The 12,877-nt window shown below is 35.0% G+C and overlaps 2 protein-coding genes across 2 annotated transcripts; both read left to right on the top strand.

Annotated features, from left to right (window-relative positions):
• On the top strand, positions 1-3,275 carry tab1 (tak1). The gene is made up of 6 exons (XM_013309888.1): positions 1-240; positions 549-683; positions 1,227-1,332; positions 1,499-1,763; positions 2,041-2,197; positions 2,585-3,275. The coding sequence occupies exons 1-6, from the start codon at positions 104-106 to the stop codon at positions 3,162-3,164; spliced, it is 1,380 nt and encodes a 459-aa protein (XP_013165342.1). The 5' UTR covers positions 1-103; the 3' UTR covers positions 3,165-3,275.
• An 839-nt stretch (positions 3,276-4,114) lies between these two features.
• Rpt4 (Regulatory particle triple-A ATPase 4) lies at positions 4,115-8,874 on the top strand. The gene is made up of 9 exons (XM_013309870.1): positions 4,115-4,295; positions 4,478-4,597; positions 4,914-5,050; positions 5,682-5,780; positions 6,208-6,357; positions 6,607-6,730; positions 7,097-7,307; positions 7,945-8,110; positions 8,768-8,874. The coding sequence occupies exons 1-9, from the start codon at positions 4,190-4,192 to the stop codon at positions 8,843-8,845; spliced, it is 1,191 nt and encodes a 396-aa protein (XP_013165324.1). The 5' UTR covers positions 4,115-4,189; the 3' UTR covers positions 8,846-8,874.
• The last annotated feature ends 4,003 nt before the right edge of the window (positions 8,875-12,877 follow it).

Below are 12,877 nucleotides of genomic sequence, written 5' to 3'. Positions count from 1 at the left end.
TTGTGTTGATATAATTCTCGTCAATAATATTTTACATTGATAACTACGATTAATTGAAGCACAATTTTATTTAATATCGAGAGTATTTTATGTGTAATACAAAATGATAGCCAGGCCTTGGACGGAAGATTTGCCGAAGTGTCAGAACACTTGCGTTGCGTCGTATTTCTCACAAATAAGTGCAAATGTAAATTCCACTGACGATTATCTTTGCTTCTACTGCCAAACTGAGGATGGATCGTAAGTATATAATATGTATTTTATACGATATGAAGCTACTAACTTACTGTGATGGTTCAGCGAACCAAAGCGAGTTAGCAGTCGCAGCTGACAATTAACTTCTGCCACAAGTTATAAGGCAGCAGATACTTTGTCTACCTTTAGCAGAGAAGTTGAAGCACAGTAAGATGATATTTTTTCTGCCTATCCATTACAAATCCGTTTTGCTAGGAAACTAATTTCTAATAACAATTATAATTTCCACGTTTTCAATGACTAAAACTTAAGTTTCATCTTTAAATAGTAAAATTGTAATTTTCAAATTATAGGTGTCTGTATGGAGTATTTGAACCACACAATGGCTTGGATGCTGCAAGGTTTATCATGCAGCGTATGGCTGTGGAAATGTTATTACCACCTCCATCTATCAGTAATTCAGATGAAGAGATAAGGGATAGGCTAAGGTATGTAATAAAATTTTGTAATATTTGTGTTGCATGTATTGTATGGTATATGATAGATGTATAAATGTTGAAACAGCGAGAGAGGTGTGTCAGGATCATGCCAAATGTAGATCTGTAGTCTCTATCTCATCTGCTCACTATCCATCCCCACCGAAAGGCTCAGAGCCTACCCTAAGTTAAGGGTGATTAGGCCATAGTCAACCACGCTGGCCCAGTGCAGGTTGGTTGACTTCACACATGTCTTTGAATTACTTCTCAGATATGTGCAGGTTGCATCACAATGTTTTCCTTCACTGTAAGAACGTCGGGTAAATGTACATATGTAAATCGAAAAACACATTGGTACATGGTGGGATTCGAACTCAGGACCTGCAGATCGCAATTCAAGACCTTGACCCCTGAGCCACCGACGCTCTTTTCTTTGCACCAATGGTCTCTATCTACCCTTCTGCATTTCGGGCTTGAGATATGTTGCATTTGTGTTTTAACTAAATGTAATATCAAATATTTGTAAGAACTTGTTCAAAATTATATATTTTCCAGGAATGCTTTTGTCTCAGTAGAGAAAGCTTACATAGAGAACTATGATGGTATGATAGCTGAACGAACCTGCTTGCAGTACAGACTACAAACATTAAACGAAACACAGGTACTATGACCAAATAATACTTTTATATCAAAATCCTAATGTGAGGCTTTTCTAAACTAGATGTAGCAAGAGACTAGAGTACTTTACATCAGTCCAAAATTGAAGTTAAGTACAAATGTACCTTCAATCTTCTCATTAGTTGCTTAAATATAATTAATTTTTACAGATATCACAAAACTGTGACAATATTCTGTCCCGTTTAAAAGAAATTGATCAACATCTGTCTGGTGGCGCCACTGTAGTTATAGCATTAGTACATAACAACAAGTTATTTGTGGCCAATGTTGGTGAGACGAGGGCGCTACTGTGTCGCACAGATGATAACTCCGTGCTAAGAGTTGTGCAATTAACTGTTGATCATAGTTTAAATAATGAAGATGAGTTGCTACGGCTCTCGCAGCTAGGATTGGATGTTAATAAGTTAAGGAATGGTGAGAATATGTTTATCAAGTAACTAGGTGACTTTAGGTGTGACTGTTCGTGCGGGATTTAAAAAAAACTTAATTAGTAGCCTGTGTTTTTGCAGACTATGTTCTACATCTATGCCAAATTTCAGTGAGATTCATGTAGCCACTCTGGAGATACCTGCTAACAAACATCCATCCATTCACTAAATTTATAAAATGTATATCAATGTTTTACTTAAGTCAATTCGTTTATCACGATTTTTTTTTATTTTCAACTTATTTATATATTTGACATCCACAGCGCAATATTTAGGCAATCAGTCAGGTACTCGTTGTCTGGGAAACTATCTAGTAAAAGGCCTGTACAAAGCCTTTCCCAACATAGGCATAGCGGCAGCCGAGCCAGTGGTGGCCACTCCGGAGATTCATGGGCCTATAGCACTGGATGAATCTTGCAGGTAATACAAAATTTTGCTGTCATCAAGCTATAAAAAAAAAATTAAGTATAAAAAATAAAACAGTAAACACTTTGGTTACATTGAGAATGTGTCTAAGAATCGGTAAATATATTTATTTATTTACAAGCTATTGTCAGTGACTCCGTCCGCTAGGAATGAAAAAAACACCTCACCTCGTTGTTCCCGCCGCTCGTTTGCCCCCTTCTCTTATAAAAAAAAAAAAACTTAATAAGTAGGCTATGTCTGCTTTTAGACTATGTTCTATATGTATGTCAAATTTCTGAAAGATCGGTTAAGCCATTCCAGTGATACCTTAAACAAACTTAATATTAGTAACATTACAATGAATAAAATTGTTTTTATTTAAGTTAAAGTGAATTGTTACAGATTCTTAGTTCTAGTCAGCGCTGGAGTTTACAAACGTATACAAGAAGTTCGCGGTTGCAGTGAACAAACGAACAAACAGCTCGCACAAATCATAGTAGAGAATTTCAGAAAACAAACGGATTTTACTAAAGTCAGTCATACTGTACTTGGAGAAATCGAAGACGAATTTCTTACTTATTGCAACAAAAATAATCTAACACCAAAAGCAAACACTCATGTCACATTATTAATAAGAAATTTCAACTTTCTTCCACCTGTGCCTCAGAACGACACCATAAACTTGAGAAACCCCGTCCATAAACAAAACGAACGATCATCTGTTCGATTTAATCCGATTGTACAATCGAAATCGAATACACTTATAAATGAAATCGATTCGGAAATCGATACATCGGGTACTATTGATATGGGTACGAATGATAGTAATATCGATACTAATCAATCGAATGATTCTGATATATCGAGTTGTAGGCCATATGACAAAGATAGAAAGATAAAAGGTTATGTTGACTTTACTTGTTACTACGAAAATGTTGCTAAAGCTAGAAAAAATGGTACTTTGCCTGGTTTTATAAAATGATTTCTTATTTTTTATGTCAAGATATTGTCGTTTATCTTTAGGCATTAATCGTATATGATTAAAAAAAAGAGTATTGTAAATGCTTCACTTTTATCAATGTGGTTTATTCGTCCTGAGATTATTATATTTATAAAATGTTTTAATAAAATATAAAAAATATGTTGTTTCATTATTACAAAAGAGCGTTGGTGGTTCAGGGGTCAAGCACTTGATTTGCAATCTGCAGGTCCTAAGTTCGACTCCCGCCATGTACCAATGTGTTTTTCAATTTCCGATTTACATGTATGTGTCCATTTATCAGACGTTCTTACGGTGAAGGAAAACATCGTGATGCTGCACATATCTGAGAAGAAATTCAAAGATATGTGTGAAGTCAACCCGCACTTGGTCAGCGTGGTTGACTATGGCCTAATCACCCTAAACTTAGGGTAGGCTCTGAGCCCCTCAGTGGGGACCTATAGTGAGCTGATGTTGAACATTATTACAAATATCCTTTATTATACATAAGTATTGATTTTTTAATATGATAAAGAATGCTTAGTAAAAATATTGTAAACATCTAAATGAAATACCGAACTTTCACAGAATACATGATGTATGATGATGAATCATACAACCTTTTTATTTTTTATTCGATTATAATTCTCATCTCTTACTAATCATTCTTTAATAAGGAATATTAAATAATTTTTAATAACTGTTGCTTTATTCACTAGTGAACTTATGTGAATCTACTAGAACTTTGTTAAAGGGGGTTTAGGTTCAAGGGGCCTTGGGAGTGGACTATTGTTTTTAGGTAAATATGCAAAATATTGCATATTTAAAAGCTTTTATTTTTTTCTCTAAATAATTCTGTTAAATTAAAATAAAAGTTGCTTACAAAGCATTGCATAGTGGCTTTAAGGTTCATAGTACTTTGACTTATAAAAGAAAAAAAAAACGGAAATTGACATTTCATTTCAGAAACGTCAAACAATTGTTGAAAATCATTTTCGTTTGCAGGTATTTTCTTATAAAATTACAAAATGCCTGCTGGTACATCAGCTATGGATCCTTTGAGAGAAAAGGCTTTTCAAGATTATAGAAAGAAGTTAATGGAACACAAGGAAATCGAATCTAGACTTAAAGATAGTACGTACCCCAATATCATTTGTGCCGAATCATTGCGTTATTGTTTCGTATTTTGTATGAATATAATTGATTATTTGGAAATATTCTGTATTGAAAAGTTCATTTTAAAAATATGTTATAGGTAAAATCGATTTTAACTTTTCAATTATTGAGGAAGACTTATCGCATGTTTTTATTTGCAGTGAGAGAACAATTGAAAGACCTAACTAAACAGTATGATAAGAGTGAAAATGATTTGAAAGCTCTTCAGAGTGTGGGGCAAATTGTTGGCGAAGTTCTGAAGCAACTGACTGAAGAGAAATGTAAGTAACATATTAATTTACAACACATTTAAACCAATATGTAATAACACACTTAGAAAGAAAGTACCATTGTGTAAATTTAATTTATAAAATTTTCTCTTAACACTAAGTCAATTCAGTAGGCACGGTTAATTGGATTAATGCAATCTTTGCTTATACTTTGCTATAGGAAAATAAGCAAATTTTTCATAAAATTATTACCTAAAATTATATCTACTCAAATGGAATCTGAGGTAAAGTTATTGTGAATCATTTCCCCCATGGTTATTTTAACTAAAGAAGTAAATCTAAAGTTGTATAATTATTTTCTTTCCAGTTATTGTGAAAGCAACAAATGGCCCACGCTATGTGGTTGGCTGTCGCAGACAACTGGACAAGAACAAGCTGAAGGGTGGCACCAGGGTTGCTTTAGATATGACAACCCTTACTATCATGCGTCACCTGCCTAGAGAGGTATTTACGTTACGTTTTTTAATTAACTTAATTGCAACATCCCCTTTCTGTCATTGTACATACACACATGCTGTAGGTCTTTTTATAGTCTATTTTCCATTCAAATGAAAGAAGTATTCATTAATTGGGCAAAGAAGTAGAATAGTGCCAGATTCACAGAGTATCTTAGAGTTACTTTGGTGGCATTCATTTCTATGGCCAAGTGATTTGATGTTTGTACTGTTAACCAATAGGTTACTTGTTGGGAAAAACTAAGGGGTCTCCTAATCAAAACTTTTTAGCTGCCTTTAAAATGAAAAACAAAAAACATTCAAAACTAGTAGTGCTTTAATATTAAAAATTTATTTTTAAATTAGAATAGGGCTTGCTAATTTTGGTCCTCTTTAATTTCCCACGCACTTGCAAGGAAAGGATGGGAAAGGGAATTGCATATTAAAGCAAAGGAGATGCATAGGAAGGGTAAATGTTCTCGTGCTGTTTTTCTCGTCCTCTATTAGAGATAGGCAAAGCATCTGCAATTGCCAATGTCTAAAGGCAGCAGTTGCTTCTCTATTTCAGCAAAATCAGGTCACTCGCTTGTTTTCCTTCTTATGATAAAAAAAGTAATTTGATTCCTATTGTTTGTCTTCAGGTGGATCCCCTGGTGTACAACATGAGTCATGAGGACCCTGGTGATGTGACTTACTCCGCAATTGGTGGTCTTCAAGAACAGATCCGACAGTTGAGAGAAGTAAGTTACTCAAGTGAAATAAACTTAAAAATTGTGAGATTAAGTTAATGTTTTAAAATATATCATTTTCGGACAAACTCAATGAAAAGTGTGAAATGTTAGATTTTTTAATAGTGAGTCTAGCACGAATATTTCTAACATAATTTGCACTAAGCAATAAGTATATATGCATAATAATTTTGACATAATTTACGAAGATAAAACAAAGGCGATTGTCAGAAATATTCGTGCCGAGACAACAGATGTCTTTATGTCTATCTTAATATAAACAAATAATATTTAAAATACGAAAGTTTTGATACCTTGATATTTGTTTAACTACAGAACATCTAAACAGATCTTGATGAAATAAAGATCTAGATTTCATCCTGGATTAGCGCATAGATATATATTTTCTTTTTTGAAATTTACAATTTCATGTTTTCAGGTAATTGAGTTGCCTCTGATGAATCCAGAGTTATTCCTTCGTGTTGGTATTACTCCGCCCAAGGGATGTCTGTTGTATGGTCCTCCGGGGACGGGGAAGACATTGTTGGCAAGAGCGGTTGCTTCACAACTTGATGCTAACTTCTTGAAGGTATGTAGTTGAGGAGTTGGGGAGTTAGTATTTTTCCGCGCGGACGGGGTCGCGGTCATGCCAATGTTTTGGATGGATGGATGGATGTTTGAATGTATCTCCGGAACATCTCAACAGATCTCGATGAAATTTGGCATACATATAGAGCATAATCTTGAAGAATACATAGGCTAATAATTAAGTTTTTTTTTTAAAATTCTGTGCATATAGAAACATGGGAGTTAGTTTGATATACATATTTTTTCCTAGGTCGTATCATCAGCTATTGTAGACAAGTACATTGGTGAATCTGCTCGTCTTATTCGTGAGATGTTCAATTACGCGAGAGATCATCAACCTTGCATTATATTTATGGACGAAATAGACGCCATTGGTAAGTACTATATTCCTTATATCTTTTTTAGGGTTCCGTACCTCTATTCAGTTCAGAACGTTGGTGGTTCAGGGGTCAAGCACTTGACTTGTCTGCAGGTCTTTAGTTCGAATCCCGCCATGTACTCATGTGTTTTTTCATTTCGATTTACATATGTACATTTATCCGATGTTCTTATGATGAAGGAAAGCATCATGATGCAACCTGCACATATCTGAGAAGTAATTCAATGATATGTGTGAAGGTTTTTTTTTATTTCAAAAATTAGGCCTCCACGACCAAAGACCAACAACTAAATTGGGGTGGGCTCCGAGCCCCTCAGTGTGTACTTATAGTGAGCTGATGATGGTAAATTATAAATTCCAGGTGGCAGACGTTTCTCTGAAGGTACAAGTGCTGATCGTGAGATCCAGCGTACACTGATGGAACTGCTTAACCAAATGGACGGCTTCGACTCTCTAGGTCAGGTCAAAATCATCATGGCTACTAACAGACCTGATACCCTGGACCCTGCGCTGCTGCGTCCTGGTAGATTGGATAGGAAGATTGAAATACCACTCCCAAATGAACAAGCCAGGTGAGTTACTGAGACAAAAAAATGTTGTATATGTGTTTTTCAAGACTATCTTTTGTATGTATGACAAATTTCATCAAGATTTGCTGAGTCATTCTGGAGATATCTTCTAATAAACATCCATCCATCCAAACATTCGCATTTATAATATTAGTAAGATTTGAAGACTAAATTATATGTTAAATTCATTGAATTTAGCAGTTTTGGAGTTATATAGTAACAAACAGTAATACATCCAAACGCAGGTTTAGTATTAGTAATAAGTAAAATGGTTAAATAAGAAAGTACTTCACTAACCTTTGTTGGTATTAATGTATGTATCACTTACCTTTGGTTTCTGAGACCAAATTCTCTAAAACATATCGTCATCCCTGTTATTTTTATAAAACAGTATATTTTAACTGTGAATTTTCGTCTCAGAAACCCACAGTTACACCATTATGATATCCTTGGACACAATCATTACATGATTTAAACCAATTGTGCTTTTAAAAACGTATTTTCACATCCTGCAATTTAATTATAAACCAAATATATACTATTTACACAATTAAGGTAGGTTTCTGAGCTCAAAATCTTACAAAACCCTGTTAAGATGTTTTAAACATAGAATCAAGTCTTAGTAAACCATTTTACGTAGACTGGAGATCCTGAAGATCCACGCGGCCCCTATCGCGAAGCATGGCGAGATGGATTACGAAGCTGTAGTGAAACTGTCCGACACATTCAACGGAGCTGATCTCCGCAATGTTTGTACTGAAGCTGGATTGTTCGCTATCAGAGCTGAGAGGGAATACATCATACAGGTAATCTTATACTGAAGGGAAACATCGTTTTTTTTATTTTAGATAGGAAAATAACCGAGCGGACTGGATTCGCCGAAAAGGCGAAACGACTAATTTTGATATTTTCAAAATTATTTTTGTCAAATAATATTAATAATATTTATTTTATGTGTTTTTTATTAAAATAAAACGAAATTTAGTTATATTTTGAAGTATGTTATACTACGGGAATATTATAGACTAGCTGTCGCCCGCGGCTACGTCCGCGTAACCTATGATTTCTTATATTAACGGAGAATTGTAAAGGAAACTTTTACTATAACCCGCAACTTGAGACATGCAGCGCACACAAGGGGGCGTTATCGCACACTTTGGGAAACACTGGTTTAGAGTTACCTTCAAACAAACATCCATCTAAACATTCGCATTTATAATATCAGTACGATATTGTTCTTTCTTTTCTGTACAATTATTACTATACTAGATATCGACCGCGGCTCTGTTGGCGCAGAATAAAAAAAAACTTAATTATTAGCCTATGTGTTCTAGACTAAGTTCTACATCTGTGCCAAATTTCATCAAGATCCGTTGAGCTGTTCCGGTGATACCTTCAAACAAACATCCATTTAAACATTCGCATTTATAATATTAGTAAGATATAATATTGTATATTTGTAGGAGGATCTCATGAAGGCAGTGAGAAAAGTCGCCGATAACAAGAAACTGGAAAGCAAACTGGATTACAAGCCAGTTTAAATTCGGCATTTATATTAAATAATATATAAATATATAATTGTGTAATTGTATCATTTTTTTCCTTTTCAATAATAAAAATTAGTGTTTAATAAAAGTGTTTTATTAACGTACTAGTTGTAGCCCGCGACTCTGTCCGCGTAGAGTAAAAGAAACATAATAGTCTATGTGTTCTTCCACACTATGTTCCGCGAACGTTTCCGGAGACACCCTTAAACAAATATACATCCATCCAAACATTCACATTTGTATTAGTAAGATTGAAAAATATCAATTGATTGCAAACGAGCGAGCGGCCGTCTGAATTCGCCGGAATAGCGAAATGACCGTTGCCGATAGATATACGCAATTGCGTAGTCTGCAATTGCAGATGTGTTTCCTATCTTTAATCGACAGAGGAGAGGATACACAGAAAGAAATTATTTCCCTCATCCTCTCATCCGGAAAGTCCACTTCCACTTCCCATCATTTATAAGAAAAAGGGTGGGAAAGGAAAGAGGACTAAATTAGGCCTCCGGGACACACCCTCATCAGACGAAACGCGGAATTGCTTCCACTTGACGCGTGTCTTCTGTGTGGTCGTGGTATTTCACCGGGCGAGCCGGGCCGATTCGTGCGAAGATGTTAAAGTGGGCTCTACCACTGTTAAAGTTATATATCTTTTATGATAAACTTAAAACACTTTATAACCTATAAAATTTTATTATCATCAAGTCATATGGCGCAGTTTGAATACCTACATAAAAACTTCCACAATAAACACTTTGTAGAATAAACTATATAACCGAACTTGAGTTTATTATTCACTACCAAGCTATAAAAGTATACCTTTATTTCTATTTTAATAGTGTTTAAAATTAATTTTGAAGCGTCTGTGGCTCAGTGGTTAAAGCACTTGACTAGCGGTCCAGGGTTCGAATCCCGTCATGTACCAATATGTTTACCAATTTCCGATTTACATATGTATATTTATCTGACGTTCTTACGGTGAAGGAAAACATCGTGATGCTGCACATATCTAAGAAATTCAAAGGTATGTGAACAGGTGTGTGTCAACCCGCACTGGGCCAGCGTTGACTATGGCCTAGTCACACTTAATTAAGAGTTAGCACTGAGCTCCTCAGTGTGGAATATAGTGAGCTGATGATTAAATGGAATTAAAAATCTTACATATCAATGAAATAATAAAAAAAAACTCTTCTTAAATGTATATTTTAATTTTAAGCAATGAAAGCGTAAACTTTATGAACAAGTCGCTTTGCAATACTATTTTATACGTAGGAATCGTAGTTACTGTCTACCTTAGATTGTTGAAGATTGCCAACAAAGTCTTATTTAAGTTATTCATAAGTTGGACAACCGAATCTTGATAAGTCGGTACTGAATCAAGTTAACACTAAAGTTAACCGTAACTAGATCAGGACTTGGCGTAACTGAATTCAAGATTCATTCAACTCGAGCGAGCAGGCGGTTCGTTAACAGAACTAATTAATAGTTTAACTGCAACATTGCAGTGCTAGAACTGAGTTTGTATAGAGGGGGGACGTTAATTTCCTAACCATCACACCTTTGATATTTCGCTTTACCAAGTCGTTATCGATAAAATCATTTTTGTGAACAACACTATTCTTTATGACTTAAGTTTATACATTACGGCGTTAAAGTACAAAGTCTATTGAAATTTTAATAGAAAATCGTCAATGGATGTGATATTAAACTTTTGATCGAATTATTTATCGTATATTAAAGTTGGGAGTAAATGATAATAACGTTTAGAGATGTTCATAGTAACAAAGATATTAATAGTTTCATCAAAATTTAAAGACATTATAAATAAAGAATAGGTCAGCGTCATCTTGATTCAATTCTTTTTTATAACAGAAGGGGGCAAACGAGCGGCGGGAACACCGAGGTGTTCAACGACGTCCATGGACATCAGCAATACCAAAGCAACCGTCGTGTACCAATGTGTTTGACGTGATGCAACCTGCATATCTCCAAAAAAAGCAAATATATGTGTGAAGTCAAACCGCACTGGACCAGTGTTTGACTAAAGCCACTAGGCTAGACTGACTACAGTCAGACGACTAAATGTAGAATGTAGTTTGTTATCTTAAATCTAATAAGCTATCGAAAAGAATCCTTGAACTGTAATCCGTAAATAACCACAGATTATATGATAAAACTTTTAACAAAGAATCGCAGAAATAGAGAGACAAAAGAAAAGTTCGCTAAACCTAGGGATATGTTATCCGATGAGAACGATGACAAATATCTGGCTTCTGTACGCTCAAGGACAACGGTGATAATGATAATTTATATTCGAAACAAGGACTAAAAGTGGGTCGTTCTAATATGTCACATCCAACAACGTAACCTTGTAAAGCCGTTCATAATTTTTTTTATTTATTTTTTGAAGTTACAACTGAACTGTTTACCTTTTTTTTCTTTCGATAACATATTTATTATGTCAATCGAACGCCGTTACAATGTTGCGTCAGTCAATTCTTTTTCTTAAACACTAAAGATGTTACAAAAATGGAACCAAAATATCGATATTTCATAACTATTGAATTCAATTTACATGTTTAAAGTCAGAATCGATTCGTTTCCATTAATTATTGTATTCTCACAATGAAAAATAGTATTTAAGTGGTAGAGCCCGCTTTAACATCTTCGCACGAATTGTCCTGGCTCGCCCGGTGAAATACCACGACCACACAGAAGCCAGTCGTGAAGTGGAAGCAATTCCGCGTTTCGTCTGATGAGTGTGTGTCCCGGAGGCCTAATTTAGTCCTCTTTCCCTTCCCCTTTTTCTTATAAGGAAAGTATGGGAAGTGAAAGTGGACTTTCCGGATGACAGGATGCATGGAAAGGGAAAATATTTTTTATATCTGTGCATCCTCTCCTCCGTCGATTAAAGGTAGGCAAGGCATATGCCATTGCGTATGTCTATGAGCAACAGTCACTTCGCTATTTCAGCGACATCAGGTGGCCGCTCGCTCATTTTCCACCTTATGATATATAAAAAAAATAATTTACGAAAATAAATAATTTTCAACCAATGTTTATACTAGCAAGTAGGCCCACGTTTTGTACCGAAGTCGCACGTGACACCTAATATTTTGGTCGGACGTGTCTCATTATTTTAAACGTGAGCTTTTAAAACCTCGCCTTTACCTTGAGAAGAAGAAAAATATACGCTGTATTTATTTAGTATAGTGCTTTATATTTATATAAAATTGAGTAATATAAGTCAAGTCGTTAAATAAAAAAATATTGTTAGGTAGAAAATCCGAAAATAAGCCTGTGTATTGACTCAACACTAGCCTTACTGTCTGTCGACGTTTATGTCCCCTCACTAATCATTCTGACACTGGACTTTGTAAGGAAAGCACGTCATTCGCGCTAAAGGATTGTAATTAATAATGTCTAAAAGTATTAAATGTCGGGGGAAAGGTTTCAAGTTTCAGTTCAACGTAAACTTTATTGGATTTAATCTCACTTACATACTCAATAATTAATTGGTTCTTAATCAGTACTTTAGTAAAGATTAACCATTAAATCTACCCTAAGAGTTCTCTTTAGTTATTATTAAAGTAATCTGAATACGGGATTTAAACGCCAAATTACATTTGTACTAGCTGTCGCACGCGACCGTCCACGCGGTATTAAAAACTTAATTAGTAGCCTATGCATTTTTCCAGATTATGTTCTACATCTATGTCATATTTCAGCGAGATCTGTTGAGCCGTTCGGGAGATACCTTCAAGCAAATATTCATGTAAACATTCGCATTTATAATATTAGTAAGATTCGTCTATTACTGCTCACCCTCTAACAGTATATGCGTGATATATATAGAGTAATACATAGGGCGAAGGCTCACGTAGTCCGCATTAGGTGAGCTCGTTGTTTCCGCGCGATATTATATTTTCACGGACGTGTCTTATTTCTTCCGCACGTGATGCTTTGAAGAGATTCCTTTTGCCTACACTTTTGTGGTATACCAAATAGATAAAGATACATGTATAA

The sequence above is a fragment of the Papilio xuthus genome, unplaced genomic scaffold, assembly GCF_000836235.2.
Source record: "Papilio xuthus unplaced genomic scaffold, Pxut_1.1 DF827756.1, whole genome shotgun sequence".
NCBI classification, from domain to species: Eukaryota; Metazoa; Arthropoda; class Insecta; order Lepidoptera; family Papilionidae; genus Papilio; species Papilio xuthus.
Note: the sequence above shows the minus strand (reverse complement) of the source record. Positions and strands in the feature narration are given on the sequence as shown.